The following is a 22,194-nucleotide window of genomic DNA, read 5'->3' as shown; positions in this document are numbered from 1 at the left end:
CATTGCTCAGTCACAAGGAAGAATCCTACCATTTGTGACAAGACAGGTGAAGAGTTGACTCTGGCTTAGAGCGTAAAGCATCTTCCTGCAATGCAGGAGACCCGGGTTAGACCCCTGGGTCGGGAAGATCCCCTGGCGAAGGAAATGGCAACCCACTCCAGTATTCTTGCCTGGAAAATCCCACGGACGGAGGAGCCTGGTAGGCTACAGTCCATGGGGCCGCAAAGGGTCGGACACGACTGAGAGACTTCACTTTAACTTTAAAGGTTATTATGTAAGTGAAATAAGTCAGAGAAAGGCAAATACCATATGATTTTACTTATATGCTGAATCTGAAAAACAAATGAACAAAACTAGAAACAAACTCAGAGATAGAACAAACTGTGGTTGTGGGGCGGGGGTGAGAGGCAGGAATGGGCAAAATAGGTGAGGGAGATTAAGAGGGACAAACCTCTAGCTATAAAATAAATAAGTAACAGGGCTGTAATGAACAGCACAGGGAATATAGTCAATAATACAGCTGATAATATTGTAATCACTTTGTGTGGTGACAGATGGTAACTGGAGTTATTGTGGTGATCATTTCATAATGCATTGAGTCATTATGTTGTACACCTGAAGCTAATATAATACCGCAAGTCAATTATACTTCAATTAAAAAAAAGCAAGAGTTCTTGATGAGACAGTAACAAGCTCCATTTCTGATGACCTGCTGGGAGGACCAGTCTAATACCCTGTCCTGATCCTCCCCACAATCTTTTAAGGCAAGCATTACATTTTCAACCCGGAGATCAGAGGCAAAACTTAAGTGACTTGTCCAAGCTGGGAGGAACTGAACTAGGACCCCCCCCAAGCCAGGTCTTTCTGAAGCCAGAGACTGTTCTTCCCAATATAGTGAGCAGCATTGTCCCTTCTGTCCCCACTCTGCGCAGACCCTCTCATAACACCACACACTCTAGGCCTCAGAGCTGCTACTCTTCTGAGGTGCTTTCAGGAGGCAGGGCTTACCTCCTAAGGTAACAGGGAGGACCTGAGGCCCAGAGAGGCTAAGTGGCCTGCAAGGTCACCCAGCCAGGGTGTTAGGGGAGGGGAGATGGGTGAAGGGTGGAGCTAGCTGAGAGTGGAGACAGAAGACCTCTGTGCTTCCTCCTGGAATCTGGTGTGGACAAGCTTCACCTAGTTGCAGCTGGGAAGGCCTGTAGGAAGAGGGATGGGGAAGCTGTAATTAGGGGAAGAAGGTAGGCCCTTAGGGCTGGGCCTTAGAGAATAGGCTCCAGTCTGGTCACCCCTAACAACTTGGTTCTTCCAGTTCTCCCTTCAAGCCACCCTCAATTCTCAGGCCTGTCAACCTCATCCTTATTTTCCAAGGTCAGCTTAAATGATTTCCCTGAAAATTGGAGACCCTTTCCACCCCACCCCACCGCATTCATTTTTCCTGCGGTGGCCTGGGGAGTGATGCCCACTTTGCCCAAACTCTTTGAAGGTAGGATGCTCCCCTGGGGCCCTACAGGGGAATCAAGGGTGCTAGCCACCCTGATGCTTGAGCGGCTAGTTTCTCCCCTCCTTGCCTCTCCATTGGAGGGAACCCAGAGTGTGTCTAGTGGTTAACCTCCTTAAACCTGAGAAGGCCCTTGGGTGTTTATGTCCCCAACCCCAGGGGCCCCCATCCTGGGCCTGGGTCTGTCTCCTCTGGGGAAGACAGATGATCTCATCGAGTGTCTGCATCTGCCGCGCCAACCCCCGCCCGCCCCCCCCGCTTTTCTCGCGCCCTCTGCTGCAGTTGGGGCTGAAAACTGCTCAGGGTACTGAGATGCTTTTGATGAATGAAATTCAAGTGGCTCGATCACTCCGAAAGGACAGGCAGAGAATGCCCACACCGCGACTCCTCTCGTCCCTTTAAAAAGTAGAAGCATTTGGCAAGGATCGCCCTAAATCCAGCCCTGCTCCCTCCGTCCCCCAATCTTCACCGCTGAGCCTTTCACACAAACACGCACCAAAGAACCAGACCCGGGGGGAAAGGCGCGGCGCCTTTAAGAGGCGGCGGGCAGTGCTGCCCCCTGGCGGCCGACGCGCTCGCGCTTCCTCCGCCCCGGCGGGGTCCAGCGGGCCGGCTGGCCGGGTCAGCGCGGCGGTGGCGACGGCGGCGTGCCGCGCGCCGGGGCGAGGACCGGGACAAGGAGGAAGTGGCGGCGGCGGCGGCGGGTGAGGACGGCGAGGGGTGCGGGCGGCCGCGTGCGCCCTGCTGGGGTCCGAGCGCGTCGGGAAGGGCACGCGCTCGGCTCGGATCGGCCGAACGCGCCGCCGGGTGCTCGGACGGGAGGGCCTCCCGCGATCGTGAGCCAGAGGGAGGGCCGGGAGGAGGGACTTGGGGGCGGCGCGCAGCCCGAGCGCGGGGGCCGATCGTCGGTGGCCGCCGCTGGAGGGCGTGCGGCTCGGCTCCGAGCGCCGGGAGGGCGGCGCCGGCGAGGGAGGGCCTGCCTCCTCTCCTCCCCGGCCCGGCCCGGCGCTCGCGAACTTGCGCGCCCGGAGCCCCGCAGGCGGCGGGGGCGTGGGCGGCGGCGGCGCGGGCGGCCCCCGGCACGGTGGCAGCCAGTGGAATGCCGCGCTGAGCGCCGCTCCCTCCGCCCGGGCGCCCGCCCCGCCCCGCCCCTCCCGGCAGGACTGCGCGCCCGGAGCCCCGTTCCGCGTCCCCGCCGCCGGGAGGAGGTGCCCGCACGCTCGCGGCGCGCGCCGGGCCGCCAGACTCGGCCTGTGGGCGATTTCCTCCGGACCCGAGCTCCCCGCCCGAAGAGGAAGATGCAGACCTTTCTGAAAGGGAAGAGAGTTGGCTACTGGCTGAGCGAGAAGAAAATAAAGAAGCTGAATTTCCAGGCCTTCGCCGAGCTGTGCAGGTAAGGAGGGACGGGGCTCCGGCCCCCCCACCCCCCGGGGACCCCCGGCCTGAGCCCCAGGTTCAGCCTCGGGGGGCGGGGGGCTGTTTCCGGAGGTTAGAGCGAAACGGGAAGAAACGGTGCGTGGGGACCCTGAGTCCGAGTAGCCAGGTGGCTGTGGTGGCCGCTGGCTGTGTTCGAGGGAAGCGGTGGGCAGTACGAGCGGTGTGGCACGGACCAGGCTCTCAGGTGCACAGGGACCCCGGGTGGGGAGACCCCTGGCTCCCCCGGGCGTGGTGGGAGCGCTGCTGAAGGTGGCAGAGGGACCAGGGAAGTGGGGGGAATCCGCGCTGTCTGCCTGTGGCTGGAGGTTACTTTTGGACTGGAGTGGCCCTCTTCTTTCGTCCCCCTTCTCTTCGTGGAGGAGGGCACCCATGTTTGTGTGTTTGCGGACCACCTACTAGGTGCCCCGCCGGCGCAGCTCTCTTTGCAAGAATCTGTCATTGCATGTCACTGGATTAAGCCTGTTTGAAGCGAGTAGCAATACTTGGCGTGTAGGTGATTTGCTGTCTCATTAGAGCCTCGCACCAGCCTTGAGAATTGGTTGGGTTGGTGATTCTGGGCCACGTGTCTGAGAGAGGGGAATCCATCCGCAGAGAGGTCGGGCACCTGACCCGGGGTCCCACAGCCAGGGAGTGGCTGGTGCAGAACGTAAACGCTTGTGTAGAATGGCCTTCTTCCCTCGAGGTCCCCACCCCCCACCCCATGCAGTTCCTTAGTGGTGGAGACTCCAGGTGTTTTAATAAGATGGGATCACATTCTTAGTCCATTACAGATGCATCCAGTCTTGGGTCGGCTTTGCCTCACCTTGTTCTCCTATGGTGGCTTTGCCTTTGAGAAGCCCCTAGTTAAATCCGGTTCTCAGTGAAAGCCTAAGAGAATCTGGCTTCCCAAGCCTTTTGCAAACTCCAGGTGGAAAACCTTTTGTTATGCCGTGTCTCCACTTGGCAGATTTGATTCTCAAAAATGGGCCCCCCTTGCATTTTTGTCCCTTTTGGGTCACCAAACATAATGATGAATTGAACAATTGAGTTTCCTTATCTCCTGGCATACGGAGCGAGTGGCTGCGGTCTGAGCTGGCCTGTGCAGGCTGGCACAGCACCTCTATGCCCCTCTCATGCCTGTCCCCAGGGCCTGCTGCTCTTTGGCCTGTTCCAGCCCTGCAGGCGCTCTGCTCCCCGCAGCCAGAGGGGCACACCTTGTCTAAAACAGCTCCTGGTTGCGCATCCCTCGGTCTGGGTATGGAGTTGGCTGCCTTCTCTCCTGCTGGCTTCCCTGGGAGAAAGCACGCTTTTCATTTTCAGGAGGGCATGCCAAATGACCGGGGAATTCACAAGGAAACGGGGAGGAACTTGCAGCCAGAGCCTTGGAAGTGTGAGGACTTTTGCAGCATTAGAAAAGGGCGCTTGAACACACACATGTGGACGATGTGCCCTAGACACTGAAGACATGTGCAAAACCCCTTTGACGTGTTCTTGAAACCTGGTTTGGTGGTAGGTGCCCGAGCTCCCCCTGCAGTCATCTGAGACTTGGGAAATCCCCACTGATACCTTGCACGCTTTTTCCTGAGGTCTTTCTCTATTTGTGTCGTCCTGTGCCTGCAGCTGAAGCACGAGGCTTGTCATCTGGTTGGTATGTTTTGCTTGGTAATTAGGAGACTCTCGCAACACAGTTCCAACCGAGACTGAGACTCGTGGCTGGGTCCTCAGGCTGGACTTGCAGACTGCCTTTCCCTCCTCAGAGACCCTCCTGCCCTTAAACACTGGGGGGTTCAGGGCAAGCTGTGATGTCAGCCGTTCTGGGGAAGCTCCAGCATGGAGTGTTCATTTCTCTGAAAGAGTGATTGCGTTCAAAGTCTAGTTGCCTTCTTCTGGCCAAAATATTGACTTCAAAGAGAGGAAGGGAAATATCTGGGTCATTCGAGAACCTCAGGAAACCCACTTTGTGTTTTCATCAGGGGAGCTTTAGCTATTTTGTCGCTTAAGCTTAGGAAGGAATGGAAAACACCGAAAAGAATTTTTCTGTTTCTTCTCTCCTTTATTATGGATACTTTCAGGGTGGCGCCCCCTGGTGGCCGCGTTTCTGTACTGGGTGCAAAGTACTCCCACCTAGAGTGGCCAGAGTCCTTTGCCCGCTGGTGGGTGTGATGTGAATGCTGGTGCAGTTTCAGTGGCCGAGAGGGGCTGTGGATGGACATTGTCACGTGGGGTTCCCATTTGGATGGGTGATGAATCAACCTCGAGTTCCATAGTGAAAAAGTCCAGAGATGTTTGAAAATGGCTTGAGGCCCTGCTGCGAATGTTTGGGGCAGTATCAGAGCTGGAGAGGATGACTTGAACGCAGCAGGATGAGCTGTTTAGCCAAATGTCAGGCCTTGTTTAAAAAAAAAAAAAATCTTAGGACCGGAAGGGAGATCTTGTCTGCCTAGCCGCTTTGTTTCACAGGCACTAGATGGGCAGGCTCCATACTTCTGTTCCTTTTGTTCAGCTGCTAGAATGGGTGGACCCCCTCATCATCGTCACGGGGGTGCTGCCGTTTTGTCTCGGAGATTCTTCCTTGCGGTCCTGAGCTGTGGCCTCAGCAAGCATCGCCCCCTGCAGGTGTTTGTGGACCGTGGACCGCTGGAGCAGGTTCCACCAGGACACCTTAGCAGGGGGGAGGGCCTCCCCTTCACAGCCTGGTCCTGCCTTGTTGGTTAATAAGTTCTTTGCCCACATTAGGCCAGGGCTCTGGGAGGCTCCAGGAGGAGGGAGCTGAGAGTTTCCTGTTAACAGCAACTTGGCCTCTAGGGTAGCCCATACCTTCAGGGCCTACATTCCTTTATTTTAATTTCTTTTAATTTTAAAAATTCTATACTTTTTGACTGCGCAGCAAGACATGTGGGATGTCAGTTGCCAGACTGGGGATCGAACCTGCGCCCCCTGCAGTGGAAGCACTGTGTCTTAAAGGAACGTCCCTCTGGCTCCTTGACAGATGGGCCTTGAGTTGGCTTGTTTCTTGCGGGATTGTTCGTTCCAGACATTTGCCTGTGAGTCTCCCCCTCTCCACAGGGATGGCTCTGCTTGTGTCCCCTCGGCCACCCGCCTGCCGGCCCCTTCCCCTCACCCTGGAGCAGCCTCAAGGCTTCCTCACACCCAGAAGCGACTTTAGAGGGGAAGCCGAGAAGTAAAGCTGTTAGTTGAAAATGTTGGGTGATTTTTTTTTTTTAATGCTCTCAGTTCTCCACGGTGGCCCGTGCGGACGTGCTGGCTGACCTGGTTCGCTGTGTCCACGTTTTCTGTGTCAGCCCTCCAGCGCCTCGTCTCACCGTTCCTCTTTCCTGCAGCTGAACTTGTGGTACAGGCTGTGGTGGAAAGACACACGACGTCACGAAGCATTTTGGTGTAAAATGTGTCCTCTGTCCATCTTTACCTTCACGTCAGCTGACCCGAACGCTTTCCTTCCTGGAACCTCATCTCACATCATCCTCCCAGCAGCCCAGGGTGGCAGAATGGGGAAACTGAGGCCCAGACCATATGAAGGACTTGGATTCTAAGTGAAGGGCTTCCCTGAGCCCAGACCCCAGGCCTTTACACCTGAGGATGTGGCTGCCTTGTTTATTAATAAGTTCTTTGCCCAGGTTAGGCCGGGGGTTCTGGGAGGCTGCAGGAGGAGGGAGCTGGGAGTTTGCTGTTGACAAGAACCTGGCCTCTCGGGTGGCCCATACCCTCAGGGCCTATATACCTTTATTTTTAATTTTTTTAATGTTTAAAATTTTTTGATTTCTGGCCATGCCACGAGGCATGTGGGATGTTAGTTCCCTAACCAGGGATCAAACCTACACCCCCTGTGGTGGAAGCGCTGTGTCTTATCCATTAGACTGCCAGGGAAGTCCCCATTCCTTTCTTTAAATGATTCTAGGTTCGTTCTTTTTGCTGGGAGGATTTAGTGTGGTTCTATTCTGGGATTCTTTGGGGAGATTCATAGTGGGGAGGAAGGAGAATCGTTTCCAGGGTTAAGTGATGCTGGTCTGTGAGTGGGTTTTTTTTTTTTCTCCCGTTTCTCTTAATGATTGGATCTGGCACCACTTTGAGGGCATGGGGGTGGGAGGAGGTACTGACTTAAGTATCCTTTGCAGCTGCACACTGGGACTGTCCATACTTAGCCTTTCAAATAAACACGTTCCACCAGCCTGCTGCGGGGGCGAACTGGGCTTCCTGTGGGAGAAGATGGACCGCCAGGACCGCTGCTGTCTGTTGATGAGCCTGCCCGGGTGCCAGGCCTGCCTCGACAGCGGGCCACCCATGTGACCTGGGCTCGTGCCTCGGTGTCCTCATTTGTAAAGTGAGGCTGATGACAGTATTCGCTCAGGGTTTCTGGGGGACCCGGACTGTGCCTGGAACTCTGTGGGTGGTGGTTGCTGCTGTTTCTTTTTAGTTGGTCCTTGGGGAGTGGGTGAGTGAGTGGGCGTCTGCCCGCAAATGTCTGTCTATTCCTGGATCTTGGGCATTTGCAGATTGAGTGTTCCTGGTTGGGGCCGTTTTAGAGCAACCCTGAAGTCTGGGAGGGAGGCTGACTGCTCATCCTGCCTGGGTGTGGGTCTGGGGCAAGGCTGGGGGTGCGGGGTGGGGGAGCCTACCCTGCCTGCTGTCCTGCCAGTATCTCCCTACACACCCAGCCCTTGGGGATCTTACAGCCCCTTGGAAGACGGGGCTTCTGTCTTCACCTGTTTTATGCACGTGGAGCCTGAAGAAATTATGTTAACGCAAGATGATACTTTTGTTTTTTCAAGTTTGGAGATTCAAGAGGAGTTTGTACTAGGTTTCCTGAAAATGCCAAGTCTCCATGCCAATCATGCTACTGTTATTATTAGCTCACATTTATTGTTTTATCTTTTTGAATATTTAATACATGCCTATGTTACAACCTAGAGGACTTAAAATACATAGTGAAAAGGACTCAAAATACACAATGAAAAGTCAGTCCATTTCCTTCTTGTTCTTGAGTTCTGGTCACTCAGGGACACGCGCTGTCGGCAGTCTCTCTCTCTCTTGAGGTGTTTTTTTTTTTTTTTTTAAATTGAATGATTCTTGAAATTCTGTGGTACTTTACAGTTTTCCAGAGTTTCACACATGTGATTTTGTATGTGTGTGACAGGCGCTAGGTCATGTCTGACTCTTGCGACCCCATGGACTGTAGCCAGCCAGGCTTCTCTGTCCATGGGCTTCTCCAGGCAAGAATACTGGAGTGGGTTGCCATGCCCTCCTCCAGGGGATCTTCCCGACCCAGGGCTAGAACCTGGGTCTTCCGCATTGCAGGCAGATTCTTTACCATCTGAGCCATCAGGGAAGCCCCACATGATTTTGTATAATAATATAATAACCTTTTTAAAAAATCCCCTATTCCTATGTTGCCCTCCCCCCCTCAACCCCAAGGGTTTTGTGCAAAACACAGGGCCTGCATGCATGGATCTCGCCCACACGTACTGTTCTGTTCTTGGCTCCTTTCATGAATCGCTGTGTCTTAGAGAAACTGCCCGTCACTGGTTCTCTGGGGACACTTCTGTATCACTTACCTCCTTTCTTTAGGGCTGTGGGTTCCAGGTGTTAAAACAATGGACCCTGTTTCTTGCCCTGTGTTTGGCGTCTGCTGGTGTAGATGGTAGGCAGGGCGTGCTCCACCCCCTGGTCTGGGTTCTCATTGTCAGATAAGTGAGGGGGTACAGGCGTTTGACTCTTTCGGGGCAGGTTTGAAACCACTCACCAGGACAGGGTGCTGCTCAGCAGTGAGAGCGAGCGGAAGGGCCTGTCACCCACTCCCTCCCCGGCACAGTGCGTGGACATTTTTGATCTCAGCCACACACATGGGTGAGAAATGATACTGTTGGTTTATGACGGGAGGACTGAGTTCCCGTCAGCAGGGGTGGCCGTGCTTGCTCGGGCAGAGCTCTGCTCACTTGTGCATCAGGCTGGGGCCTCCCTCCCAAACCCTGGGCCCTCCTGCCTCCACTCCACGGCTTATTTCTCCTGGAGGTTTTGCAGGCTTGGGGCATTCAGCAAAGGCCCATGTAGTGAAGTGGCGCATGAGAGTTGGCTGTTAAAGAGGGTTTGTTCCTCGTTGTGTTTTGAGTTCAGTTGGTAAGCTGGCTTTTTGTGGGAATATTCTGGTACCTTTTTTAGAAAGCCAGATTCATTTAGAAAGCACGTGGTCATCCAGGAGCTGAGCACCTACTCCTTGCCTGGCAGAGCTACCGTGTGGGTCTCAAACACCATCCCTCTGGGTGTGGGAATCCGGTCCACGCAGCCGTTCCTGCTCTGCTGGCCGGCCTGGGTGTGTGCGGCCTTGCTGGGAGGGGAGCCCAGGCAGGGTGGGGCGGCTGGTCCCAGGTCCCACTGTGGGATGTGGCGGGGCGGGGAGTCTCACTCCTAGACCAGAGCCCTCTCCCCACCGCCTGCTTTCAAACAACGCTTCCTCCAGAGCTGTGAATGAGGCCATTCCCACTGGGCTGTTTGAATTTCCCCTGCTGCTTTGTCTTGCCGGCTCAGCAAGGCCCTGAGAAGGCAGCTGCCCCTGAGGCCCAGGGCCTCTCCCTCCAGCCGGGCCCACCCATTGTGGTGGCGGGGCAGAGGATCGTGACAGCCCCTGGGGGTGCCTTGCACCTCCACCGCCCATCCTGAGGGCTCTGGGGTGGATCTGACGCTGGCTGTGGGGATTTGAGAACCACTCCCGTGAAGGACCCTCCCACCCCACAACTCCTGCCCCTTCCCTCCCAGGCCCATGAGTGTGGGGTGCCCACCCTGTTAACCGGCCTTGGAGGTCCCCGCTGGCAGAACCCGCTGGGTCCACTCTGCACAGCCACCAGCTGTCCCGGGGGAGCAGCGGGACACACAGGCCAAAGTCCTCCCAAACACAGCTTCTGAGAGATGCTTGGTTTTCTTTTCCCTTCACTTAGGATCTCGAACCCTTAGTGCCTCCTGACTGGCCTCATTATTTCTCTCTGCTCCTTGTCCTTCTCCTCCTTTGGCAGGTGGATTCCATAAAGGTCGAGACTTGGGCAGTTCTGTTCCCTGGTGAAGCCCCCCAATGCTTGCTTGTACCAGTGCGCACAGTAGGGGCTCAGAGAGGGCATCTGTTAGTGGATGAGGGAACCAACCAGCGGATTTTGAACCCTTTTCCAGGCCGCTGTGACTCAGCCAGAGTTGCTTGTGACTCTGGAGTGCCCTGGGCCAGGAAGGAAACCCCAGGGTGAAGATGGTGGGTCCCAGGTCAGGTCATCGGCTTTATTCCTTCATTTTTTTTTTTCCTTTAATTTATCTTTTAATTGGAGAGTAATTGCTTTACAGAATTTTGTTTTCTGTCAAACCTCGAATGAATCAGTCATAGGTATACATATATCTCCTCCCTTTTGAACCTCCCTCCCATCTCCTGCCCCATCCCACCCCTCTAGGTTGATACAGAACTCCTGTTTGAGTTTCCTGAGCCATACAGCAAATTCCCGTTGGCTATCTATTTTACATATGGTACTCCTTCATTAAAAAAAAATAGTTTTATTTATTTACTTGGCTGTGCTGGGTCTTCTTTGCGGCATGGGCTTTCCTCTAGTTGTAGCGAGTGGGGGTTCCCCTCTATTTACGGGGTGCAGGAGGCCTCTTATTGTGTGGCGTTTCCTGTTGTGGAGCGTGGGCTCTAGGCCGCGAGGGCTTCCATACTTGCTGCCCGCGGGCTCAGGAGTTCAGGCTTTAGAGCACAGGCTCAATAATTGTGGTGCACGTGCACGGGCTTAGCTGTTTTGCGGCGTGTGAGATCTTCCTGGATCAGGGACCAAATCCGTCTCTTGCATTGGCAGGTGGATTCTTTACCACTGAGCCACCAGGCACACCTTATTCCCTCATTCTTTCATTCACTCAGCAAGTCCTGAGCCTCCACCCTGGCCCGCCCTGTGCTAGCGCTGGTCCCTGCCCTCCTGTGCCTAGAGGCTTGGTAAGGAGATGAAGGGAAACCAGCACAGACACATTTGAAGTGCTGCAGGGTGGAGCTAGAGCCAGGAAGCCTGCAGATGGGAGAGCCGTGGCGGGAGCAGCTGCAGCCACTTCAGCCCTGTGTGGCCAGAGAAGGCCTCTCTGAGGAGGTGACGTTTAGTAAGAGCGAGTGCCCATTCCTCTGGGAGGTAAAGAGCTACAGGGCGGGTGGGGTCTGCTGCCTGGAGGTCACTTGCCTGGCCTGCCTCTGCTGTGGCCCTGGGTGCCCTGAGGACCAAGGGCAGCCATCTAGATAAGGGCAGGTCTGTCGTGGTCAGAGGAGGCAGCAGTGTTTCCTCCAGTGGCCTTGTTCCCTGACAGTGTCAAAAGGGACCAGGTGGGTGGCCCTAGGACCTTCCTCCACCTGAGGCTGTGCTCTGGGGGCTGGACAGGAGGACAGATGCTCCCCTCTGGCCCGGTTCAGTCCAGCCTTTGTGTTTGGGAATGAGCTCTCCTGGGCCTTGAGGGTGGGCTGGGGTGAGGGATCATGGGGAACCCTTGGGGGTAGGCCCTAGGCCAGCCGAGCTTTCCTGAGGATCAGCTTAGGCCTTGGGTCCCCAGGGAGCAGGGGAAAGGATGCTTGTTCTCTTTTACACTTGTTTACCTTCCTCTAGGGGTTTCCCTGATGGCTCAAGGGGTAAAGAATCTCCCTGCAGTGCAGGAGACGTAAGAGACACGGGTTCGATCCCAGAGTCAGGAAGATCCCCTGGAGGAGGGCATGGCAACTCACTCCAGTATTCCTGCCTGGAGAATTCCATGGACAGAGGAGCCCAGGGGGCTACAGTCCATAGGGTCACATGGAGTCGGACGCAGAACTGAGGGACTGATCACAGCACCTTCCTCCAGGCCAGTGTTTGCTGACCTTGCCCAACAGAAGAAGCACTTGGGGCACCAGTGAAGAGCATATCCTTGAGTCCACCCGTCCCCTGCTTAAAAGCCTCCAGGGAAAGGGCCTGGGAGCCTCCTCTTAACAAGTGCCCTGACGATTCTTCTGGGAAACAGACACTGTCACTTCCGGAAGGGTGTTACTAGGCCTCACCCCAGAGCCATCAGGCATGTTTGGCGCTGAGTTAAACAGGCCAGAGCAGCCTCTTTACTGTGGGGCTTCTCTGGGAAAGGGGCCTCCAAGAGGGCGTCTGGGATGTAAAGGTTCTTGGGCTGGTTTGTCCTTAGAGCCGCTGTGTGGGACTCATGTTCCCTGGAGCCCACCTGGGTAGCTCTGGTGTGGCACCTGCCATCCACTGCCTTGTCTGATCCTCATCACGTGGGAGGAGGAACGGGGTGGTGGCACCAGGCTGCCTGCCAGCGACCCTACCTGCTGATTGCTACCTTGTGGGCAGTGTTCTCTCCCCCCGATGCTGGGAAAGATTGAGGGCAGGAGGAGAAGGGGACCACAGGGATGAGATGGTTGGATGGCATCATCGACTCAATGGACATGAGTTTGAGCAAGCTCCGGGAGTTGGTGATGGACAGGGAAGCCTGGCGAGCTGCAGTGCATGGGATCACAAAGAGTTGGACACGACTGAGCAACTGAACAACAACAGCTCTCCCCTTTTAAAAATGTCTTGCCTCCGGCGCCTGTTTTGCACTGAAATTCCTTAGAGGCGGATCCCGGGGCTGGGGAGGAGCTGCTATGGTCTTTGCTCAGGAGACATTCCTGGGGACTGGCTCCGCCAGGTGTGTGCAGATTATCAGGCAGGGGGCCGGGAACAGAGGCGGGTTGGGGGGTGGTGCAGCCCCTGGTCTGCAGAGCCCCGTGCTCTACAGTGTTGTCTGCAAACCCACTGGCTCCTCATCTGCCTGCTCGGGTCTTAGAGCCTGAGACATGAAACCAGACCTGGGGGCTCATCCAGGATGCCCCGATGCTGCAGAAGGGCTGTGTTCAATGCCTTCTGCTCCCTCCAGTGACTCACACCCAATTTCCAAGCAGAGGTGAAGCCTGCCACAGGCCGGGCACTGTTGAAGATGGGGAATCTCCTCTCCAAGACGGGTAGTGTGTCTCCATACGCTGGATGAGAACACGGGGGCATAGGGAAAGGCGAGATGACTTGCCCGATCACCCGGCTGTGAGTGGCAGGGCTGGGACTCAGCCTCGGGGCCCACTGACTCCTGAAACCATGCTGTTTCCACCCTGCCAGTTGGCATTCATCTCATCCGGGTACCACTGGCTTGAAACCCAGTTTCAGAAGAAGATCGAGGCGATCTTTTCTGAGCATCCTCTGAGTGTAGTGGTTGGGCCCCGAGGCGTGGTGGGTGGTGAGATGACTGTACAGTCAGAGCAACAAGACTTGCTCAGTTGGCTGTGGATGACTGGCGAGTCATTCCACCTCCCTGAGCCTCTGTGCTTCCCTCTGTAAAGGGGGGCATTAGTACACCGACCTCCAGGGCTACTGAGCATGGCGTGCTTCATATGTGCTGGGACGCGCCCTCCCCACTGGCCCCCCTACCCAACCAGGCCAGGGTCTGGGGCCTCTGACACATGTCTGGCCAGAGCCCCCAGCCCAGGGCAGACAAGGTAGCCCCCTGCCCCCTCCTCCCTCCTTTTCTGATGTGGGGGTCCTCCAGCACCCGTGACCAGAACACAGCCTCTCAGCTGTCTGCTTCCTGGGAGGGGCTGGGAGTGGTAGGTGGGTGCTGAGTGGAGGCCACTATGGGAGTTTTGCTTTCATTTCTACCTCAAACCCTTATCTATCCAACAGTCGAGGGCCGGGGTGTGGAAAACCCTCGGGCCCCTCCCTGGGGCACCCGTCCCGGTGTAGGTTGCTGGGTGTCCCCTTCCCAGAGGGTGAGTCTGGGTTGCCCCGGGTGTCTTCTCTTTGCAGAGCACCCCATTCATTCCTTTGTGCAGTCACACGGTATGTATTTATTGAGTGCCTGCTGAATGCTGGACACTCTTGGGCACTAGGATCCATGCAGCAGTGAGCTCCCCAGGGCAGCCTGGGGCTGCGGAAGGCTCTTCCTTGCTGTGCGCCGGGCTGGGTCTGAGGGAGGGAAGTGTGGGAGGGAGGGGCGTGCAGGTTGTGTGGGGCTCTCTTCCGTTCTCCCAGAGGGGATCGGGGACCCTTGGAGAGAACGGGGGCATGTTGGCACGTGTCGGGGTATTTGTGAGTCCCCAGAGGCTGTTGCGTTGGCTCTCATCCTCCCGGGGCCCTGGGCATCTTTCTGAGGACCATTCAGTGCTGTGGGCCTCTTGGGTTCTCTCTGGATGGAGTTTCCTCTTTGCACCCCAGCCCGGGTTACGAAGGCCCAGAAAGATGCAGAGTGAGCCCTGAGTTTTAGACCCAGTAGATGGGGCAGCTTGGATTTGAACCTTGCCTTGCTGACACTGAAGCATATTTTCTTTAAGATTTTATCCTGAAAGTCCTAGCACTCAAGCCCGTTTCGAGGGCTCCTTGAACAGAAAAAGAATGCTGGCCATTTCATCAGAGATCTTTTCCTGCCTCCGCGTAGGCAGGTCTGGGCAGGGACACCAGGATCCTATCAGGAAAGAGTTCTGCTTCTTTCGAAATCAGCCTGCAAGCCCCCCACCCTCACCTTGACCTGCACGCAGGCATGTTGCAGCCTGTGCTCACGAGATTGTGGATGCTCAGACCTTTGCTGCCTGACCCTCTGGGCATCAGAGCCCCTGCTGGTGAGAAATGTACTTGTTTTTCTTATTTCTTTGGAGGTGCTGCTGTGGCTGCCCTGGTGGGGAGGGGACAGTGGGCTCCTTTGCGTGAGGCTGTGGACATCATGGCATTGTTTCCAGTGTTATGAGAATAGCTAAACCCTCGGAATAACAGTAGCTCCCCATCCTGGAGCTCCAGTCACCAGCCTAATCCTGTGCTTTAAGGCTGTCATTCCACGTGTGGAAACAATCTCAGAGAGTAACTGACCTTCCCAGCATTTTATAGCTGGTCCCTCCTAGGGGTGTGAGTTGAACAGTACTTCCTGTGAATCCAGAGCCCAGACTCTTGACCATTAGAGTTTATTTTCTTTGTAAGTACAGGCAGAGGATGAGACGACGGCTTTCCTTTTGTCTGAGTTCTTTTCTAATGACCTGTCCTTAGGACCCCTCAGTTTTAAACTTTTCTCCTTTTCATTTTCAGTTTCATTTGGATGCATGGCTTGCTGGGAATCAGGAAATTTAGGTGTTGGCTCGGGTGATGTTCACTCAGGCTGGGCCTCAACTGAAATACCTTTCAGCAGCACTGTCATCTGTCTGTGGATGTTGAGTTTGGGTCTCCCAGTATGTGATGTGCTCTGTCCAGACAGTGTCACTCAGATTCCCAGGATCCCCCCATTCCTGCCTCTCAAACTCCTTCCTTGAAATGCTCTGAGCTCATGTGGATGAGGCCCCATGGCCTTGTTATTCTCATCTCTCAGATTTGCTCAAACTCATGTCCATTGAGTCAATGATGCCATCCAACCAGCTCATCCTCTGTCACCCACTTCTCCTCCTGCCCTCAGTCTTTCCCAGCATCAGAGTCTTTTCCAATGAGTTGGCTCTTTGCATCAGGTGGCCAAAGTATTGGAGCTTCAGCTTCAGCATCAATCCTTCCAATGAGTATTCAGGATTAATTTTCTTTAGGATTGACTGGTTTGATCTCCTTGCTGTCCAAGGGACTCTGCAGAGTCTTCTCCAACATCACAATTTGAAAGCATCAGTTCTTAGGTGCTCAGCCTTCTTTATGGTCCACCTCTCACATCCATTGCTTATGATGTTGACTCTGGCTTGGAGGGTAAAGCATCTGCCTGCAATGCAAGAGACCCGGGTTCAACCCCTGGGTCGGGAAGATCCCCTGGAGAAAGAAATGGTAACCTACTCCAGTATTCTTGCCTGGAAAATCCCATGGATGGAGGAGCCTGGTAGGCTACAGTCCATGGGGCCGCAAAGGGTTGGACACGACTGAGCAACTTCACTTCTCACATCCGTACATGACTACTGGAAAAACCATAGCTTTGACTAGACGGACCTTTGTCAGCAAATTGACTTATACTTCTGTTTAAGTTGCCATGTGTGTCCCTTTCTGGGGTCGCCTTGGGGAACCTCGGTGCTCTTTTTTCACTGAAGCTCAAGGGTTTCAGAAGCACCTTGGGAAGATCCCCAAAGCCCTGGAAGGCTCTTGGGAACATTCTTGTTGGAGCCAATCCTTGGCTTCAGAAGTGGGAAATGCTTGTGAAGGAGCTTCAAGAACTTGGAGGCAGAGGTCCTGTCTCTGTGACTTTGGGCCAAGCCACTTAACCTCTCGGAGCCTTTCACTTCTATACCCGAAATGGGAATTTTAGTACCAGCTTGCAGCAGAAGAACAGATTGGCTGAGCTGAGGCAGCTTGAGTTCTTTTTAGCAGAGCCTGGCCCCTGGTGGGCAAATGGTAAATACTGTTATTCGTGTTAGAGTCAGCCATTGAAAGTTGATGGACCTTATGTTTGAGCCTATGTGTGAGCAGCCCTCATATCTGGGAAGAAGATGGGCAAGCCGAGTTCCAGAAGCCTCTTAGGTGGGGCCGTGCTAGATTGCTTATGATGTCCCAGGGACAGTGTGTGTCTTGGTCAGTGATGGGATGTGAATGCTGACACAAACTTTTACTGCCTGGGTGGCCCCTCCCTGGTTTCATAAAGGAAATCAACTCTGACTATTCATTGGAAGAACTGATGCTGAAGCTGAAGCACCAACACTTTGGCCACCTGATGCGAAGAGCTGACTCATTGGAAAAGACCCTGATGCTGGGAAAGACTGAGGGCAGGAGGAGAAGGGGGTGACAGAGGATGAGCTGGTTGGATGGCATCATTGACTCAATGGACATGAGTTTGAGCAAACTCTGGAAGATAGTGGAGGACAGGTTAGCCTGGTGCGCTGCAGTCCATGGGGTCGAAAAGAGTCGGACATGGCTTAGTGATTTAACAAACAACAATTGGGCCTTGATTTCCTCCTTGATAGGAGTCAGCCTGATGCCTGTGCCTAGGAGGGGCTCAGCACACAAGCTTCTCCTTTCTTGTTTGGGCCAGAGACCATCCCTGACAGAAGCAGGGAGGGCTGCTTTTCGCTCCCTGAGCTGTAGTCAGGCCGTCTGTGTCGCCCGGTGATGGAGAGAAACCCCTCCCTTGCTGCTGAGATGCAGTGGTTCACCATCGTACAGCAGCAGTCTCCCCGCCCCTCGGAGCCAGAAGGGGCCCTTGCAGGTGAGGATTTGCAGCTCAGAGCGCCAGGCCATGCAGGTTCGAGCACACAGGGGGTCAGCCCAGCGTGCTGGGCCCTTCACGAACTGGCTTCCTTTGGCCCCCAGGGAAGTGCAGATCGAATGCGAGGCCAGAGTGTGTTCTGTTCTGTTCTGGGTCTTGGTTGGCAGATCTCTCCTTGACCAGGATGAATTCTTTTGTCCACAGGTCCAGGTAGTTGGTGTCCCCCTGCTGCCATTCCTGGTGGTCTTTCCTCCAACCTTGCCAGGAATGCCAAAGGGGCGAGCTCTTTGAGATGCTCCACTGGGAAGGGTAGGGGGGTGGCCAGGTGGGACACAGATGGTTCTGAGGGGAGGGGGAAGGATGGGGACTCCCCTGGGGGTGAGCCTGGAGGACTGGCCAGGTGCCTGCACGTCTGTCTGCATTGGTGGAGGACACAACAGGGCACTCTTCTTTCTCCATCAGCCGACGGACATGGAGAGTTATTGGGGTGAATTAATGATCTGAGCAGAAAAGCAGCTCTCTGACTGATTCCTACGAGTCGCAGCAGTGTCTGGGTTTCAGTAAAAACCTCAGGGCCGACCAGGTTCAGTCATAGAGCGGCTCCTGTAAGTGTTAGCACCGTGCGGAGGCGGCCTCAGGTCCAGGTGGATCCAGGGGCTCTCATGGCGTCCGCAGGACCTGGTCTCTCTCCTCCCCAGTCTCCCTCGTGTGGCTTCGTTCTGAGGCCCAAGTGATGCGAGATGAGTCCTCACAGCTGACCTTTATTCTGAGTGCCGAGGTCCTCTGTGGTATCACCTCTGATCTACATTACACCCCTTGGGGGTGTGGGCTTGGAGTGCCCCTGTTGCCTAATAGAAGGAGTGGAGGCCCCGAGGGGTTAAGGAAGTAGCTCAGGGTCACAGCTAGTGGCTGGTGGGGCTGGGGTGCGAACCTGGGCTGGGGGCTTGGGGGCCTCCCCTCCACCTCAGAAGGGTCAGCCTGGGCCACACCCTCATCCCTGAACCAGTTGTGGGGGCCGGGGAATGCCCGGTTCCTGACCCCATGGTCGGCGTGTGGGCAGGGTGGACCCCACATAGGAAGCTGGGTACTTCCTTGAAGACAGCAGGCTGGCCACTGGGCAACCAGTGGAGGTGGAGGTGCTCCCTGGTTCTGGGCTCCAGGGCGGCTGGTGGGAGGGTAGGGGCTTTCTGCCTGCCCGAGAGTTTGCACTCAGACTCCAGGGTCAGGGCGCTGTTCCCAAGAGCGGGGTGACGAGTATCCCTGCAAGTGGGCCCCTGGCTTCCGCTTTCCCTTCAAATAAACCTGAGCCTGATTTATCTCCACGGTCGGTTGGACCCAGGCAGATTCTGAGGGCCCTGGGCCCAGGGTCACACTGGGTCGTCCTGGAGGAAGGGCTTATGTAACCCTTCCTTGAGGGATGGAGTTCAGGGTGTGGGGCAGAGCTGCCTGGAGTCCAGGGCGAGGGCTGGTGTCTTCCCTGTTCCAACCGTCCCCATCGGGAGGAACTGTGGGGTTTTGACACCGAGTATTTGGGCTGAAACAGTCTTGTGTTATGTAAACATGTTGTCACCCTCTTGCCGTTTGGCCCTGTCCCACACTCACTGGGGAACATTGAGCTGTCTTTCACCCGGGGAGCCTGCAGGACTTCGCCCCTGTGAATTAGTGGGTGGGTGGGGGGTCAGTCCTGCTGAGGGGCGCGTCAGTGCAGGACAGGGCCCCCTGCCGGGCCCATCACGTCCCAGCAGGCCTGGCGGGAGGAGTTCCACCGGGAAGGAGAGGGGTTGACTGGTGACTGGTTGGTGGTCCCACACCCAGGCCCTTCAGTCCCGAGGGCCCCCAGTGAAGGGGTTGGGCCAGAGACTGGGAGAAGGCTCAGGTTCTGGGGGAGGGGGTCTGGTGAGGGTCTGGTTTTCGTTCCACATGGTTCCTTTCTGGAAGGACCCTTGAAAAACCAGCAGCCACCCTGCTTAGAGCCCTTGTCCTGCCCCCAGGCCCTCTTCTTGGCTGTTGCGAATTCTCGTGGGCCGGTGGTTCTTTCTCGGGGCGTAGCCTTTGGTGGCGGGTAGATAGTGGCGATGCGGGTGGGAACACAGGGGGCTGTCCCGGGCCCTGCCCTTTGCCCTGGCCACTGTGGGCTGCAGGCCTGGCCTGACTTTTGTCAGCAGGGCTTTCCGAGACTGTGCAAGGAGGGAGCGGGGTCAGGAAGCTCAGATCTCATTCATTTTCACTGTGAGCTGTTTGGCCTTCACCAGAGTCCCCTTCTGCGGGCCCCTAGCTCAGAGGCCCTGGCGAGTGAATTTGTGACCCGAAGCGTCCGGTTTAGCTGGCGGGACTACCAGCCCGAGCTGACAGCTCGGCAGGTTTGTTACATGAGGCAGCGAGGAGGGGTCATTTCAGTTTATCAGCTGATAAAAACAGCACTTGAAAACAAGCTAAGCTCGAGAAGGTCGGTCGTCTGCATGAAATTCCGCAGTCTCTTTTGGGCAGGTTCGCATCTGATTTGTGAATACCACTAAAACACTCTTATTACGAAGGAATAACGAACCTGATCAAAATTTAAACCACAGCAGGGAGCGTGCCGTGGAAAGCCAGTCTCCCTTAGGTCTCACCCCAGGCCCTTGAGGCAGCCATGTTGCCTTGTTTCTGCCTGTCCTCTGAGACATGTTATGTCTATACAAGCCTATGTTTATGCGTGCACACACACACACGCACAGCCCTCTTTTTTGTTTCTGAAACAGAGATGATCCATTATCCATGCTTTCCTACGATTAATGTGACTGGAGGGGGGAGGGGAGGAGAGCGATGGTAGAGCTGAAGCATCGTCAGCAGTAGGAGACGGAGGGCAAGCCGCAGCTTCACTCACACCTGACGCTGATGGAACACGCTTGCATCTTAGAAGATCTGCAACTTAAAAGTTCATATGTAGGGGACTTACTGTACCCTCACGTTGGGGGTTAGGGCTTTGACATGAATTTTGTCGGGAACGCAAGCACTGAGCCAGTAGCACCCCTCCTGGCAGGGGTTGTACAGGGGCACATCCACCTGAGGCTGGGGTCCTGCCCCGTCTGCATATATGTGGCCCTTAGTGCAGATGCTACTGGGGAAGAATGCTGACAGTTGTGCTGGGCCAAGCCCACCAGCTGGCTTCTGAGCCCAGTCCCAGTGCCCCGGGCATGACTGACCTGGGCAGGTGACAGACCTCCCTTTCCTCACCTGTAAAATGGGTGAGCATCTAATTGGGCAGTTTAGGGGGTCAGAGGCAGTGACAGCTGACTTGATGGAGGTGGTCTTTGACACATAATGGGGGGTCTGATTATAAATAATCTCCTCTCCAAATAATTTTTTTTTTCTGCTGGTAGATAAATAACTGGAAATCATCTTTGACTTCAAAATTGGTCAAAGAAAGGGATATCTGGTGTGGTTCCTTAAACTGGGAAGGACCTCTCTTGGATGATAAACTCCCGGCCCAGCACTCTTGCTGGGGGCACGTTGAGAGCAGGTGAGGGTCCTGTCGACGGCCTGGCCGAGTCTGGGTTTCCTCCTGTGTCTTTCTGCGGAGCCCTCCCATGTGCTTCTGGGAAGGGCCCCCCACCAGCCAGCCCCTCACACATGCTGAGCCCCAGCTGAAGGAAATGAAAGCATGTCATCTTTTTTCTTGGAACTTTTGGTCCTCTGTAAAGACCGTGTAACATCATGAAAGCAAAATTTGAAGAGACAGATCATTCCTCTAGTCCTAACCTAACCACCTCTAGTTCCTTTCTGTATCTAAAGTTGCAGAGTTTAGAACACTGTATGGGTAGCATTTTGCTTTTTGCTTTCCGCAGGCAGCCTTATAGCTAAACAAATTCCATGTTGCTACAGTCTTTAGAGGGATCTTTAACAAAATTTTGTGAACTTTTATTATGACCATTTCCAACATGTGTAAAAGAAGAATAAAATGACTCCCCCCAATACCAAGTATTAACCATAAGTTATGACTTCTCTTGTTTTATTTATTATTATTTAGGAGAAAAATCTCAGACATATTTCTTATGTAAATAATTCAGTATGATCTTTAAAAGCTAAGGACTTACATAATCCATATGATAATATATTTATAGTTTTGTTTTCCTTTTCGTACATGAAATATCTTAAAAGATGATAAAAGTGTCAGCTCACCACCATCCACTCTACCCCACCCGTGCTGGAAAAAGAGATAGGGACTTAGAACGTAATCCCGGTGATGCTATCACACCTGAAAGTAAAGTACGATAGAGGATGATCCTTTTTCATTGCTTCGTGATAGCTCTGTTGGGCGTCTATGCTGTGATATATTGAGCTGTAATCTTATGATTGACTATTTAGATTATTTCCAGTTTTCTTGCTGATGTAGATAATGCTGCGATGGATATCATTGTGAATATAATTGCCTTCCTACTTCGTATGTGTAGTTAAGATTTTTATCAATTCCATTACGTGTAAGAGTCTTATCAGTTATCATTGAATAACAGACCGTCCCCAGAGTAACCACTGTGAGTTCACTGTGTGGTGGGGTGGCGGTTTGGGCCAGGCTTCCCTTGTGTGTCTGCGGTCAGCAGCCGGTCAGTCAGGGTCTCTGCTCCTGGAGCTTGACCACTGGTCAGCCAGGGCGGTGGGGGTGACCTGGCCACGTGTGTCTGATCCCCTAGCAGGCTGCCTGGGTGCGCTCTGGTGGGCAGGGGTCCAGGACAGTGGGTGCTTCTGAGGCCCCAGAGGCATGGTCTCTCCACCATGGTCTGTTGACCAAAACAAGGCTCAAGGCCCACCCGGGTTCAAGGGGTGAGAAAGTGAACTTCGCCTCTTTTTTTTTTTTTTTTGAGGCTGTCACGTAAACCTGTTTCTGTGAAATGGTTGCTTCTTAACTTTTGTTGGAGGTTGTGCAGACCTTTGAGGTCCTGATGAAAGGTGTAGAGCCTATTCTGAAGAAACCACTCTGCACTACACGCTAATATACATCCACCAAAATTCAGAGAAGGCCGCAGGTTCTCCGAAGCAGAGGTCCTATGGATCCCAGGTGAGAAGTCCTTGTTCCACACCTGTGGCCTAGGTTTTCAGGAGAGATGGCATGTGAGCATCCTTTAGAACAT

The 22,194-nt window shown here is 54.5% G+C and overlaps 1 protein-coding gene across 1 annotated transcript in view; it reads left to right on the top strand.

Annotated features, from left to right (window-relative positions):
- The first annotated feature begins 2,717 nt into the window (after positions 1 to 2,717).
- The window catches only part of ITPK1 (inositol-tetrakisphosphate 1-kinase), a 153,739-nt gene continuing 134,262 nt past the window's right edge, over positions 2,718 to 22,194 (top strand). Inside the window, exon 1 of the mRNA XM_068991174.1 lies at positions 2,718 to 2,891. Within this exon, the coding sequence (XP_068847275.1) occupies positions 2,797 to 2,891 (95 nt within the window). The 5' untranslated portion in view covers positions 2,718 to 2,796. The remainder of the gene's footprint in view (positions 2,892 to 22,194) is intronic.

The sequence above is a fragment of the Capricornis sumatraensis genome, chromosome 19 (assembly GCF_032405125.1).
Source record: "Capricornis sumatraensis isolate serow.1 chromosome 19, serow.2, whole genome shotgun sequence".
Taxonomy (NCBI): Eukaryota; Metazoa; Chordata; class Mammalia; order Artiodactyla; family Bovidae; genus Capricornis; species Capricornis sumatraensis.
This window is presented reverse-complemented; position numbering and strand designations above follow the sequence as displayed.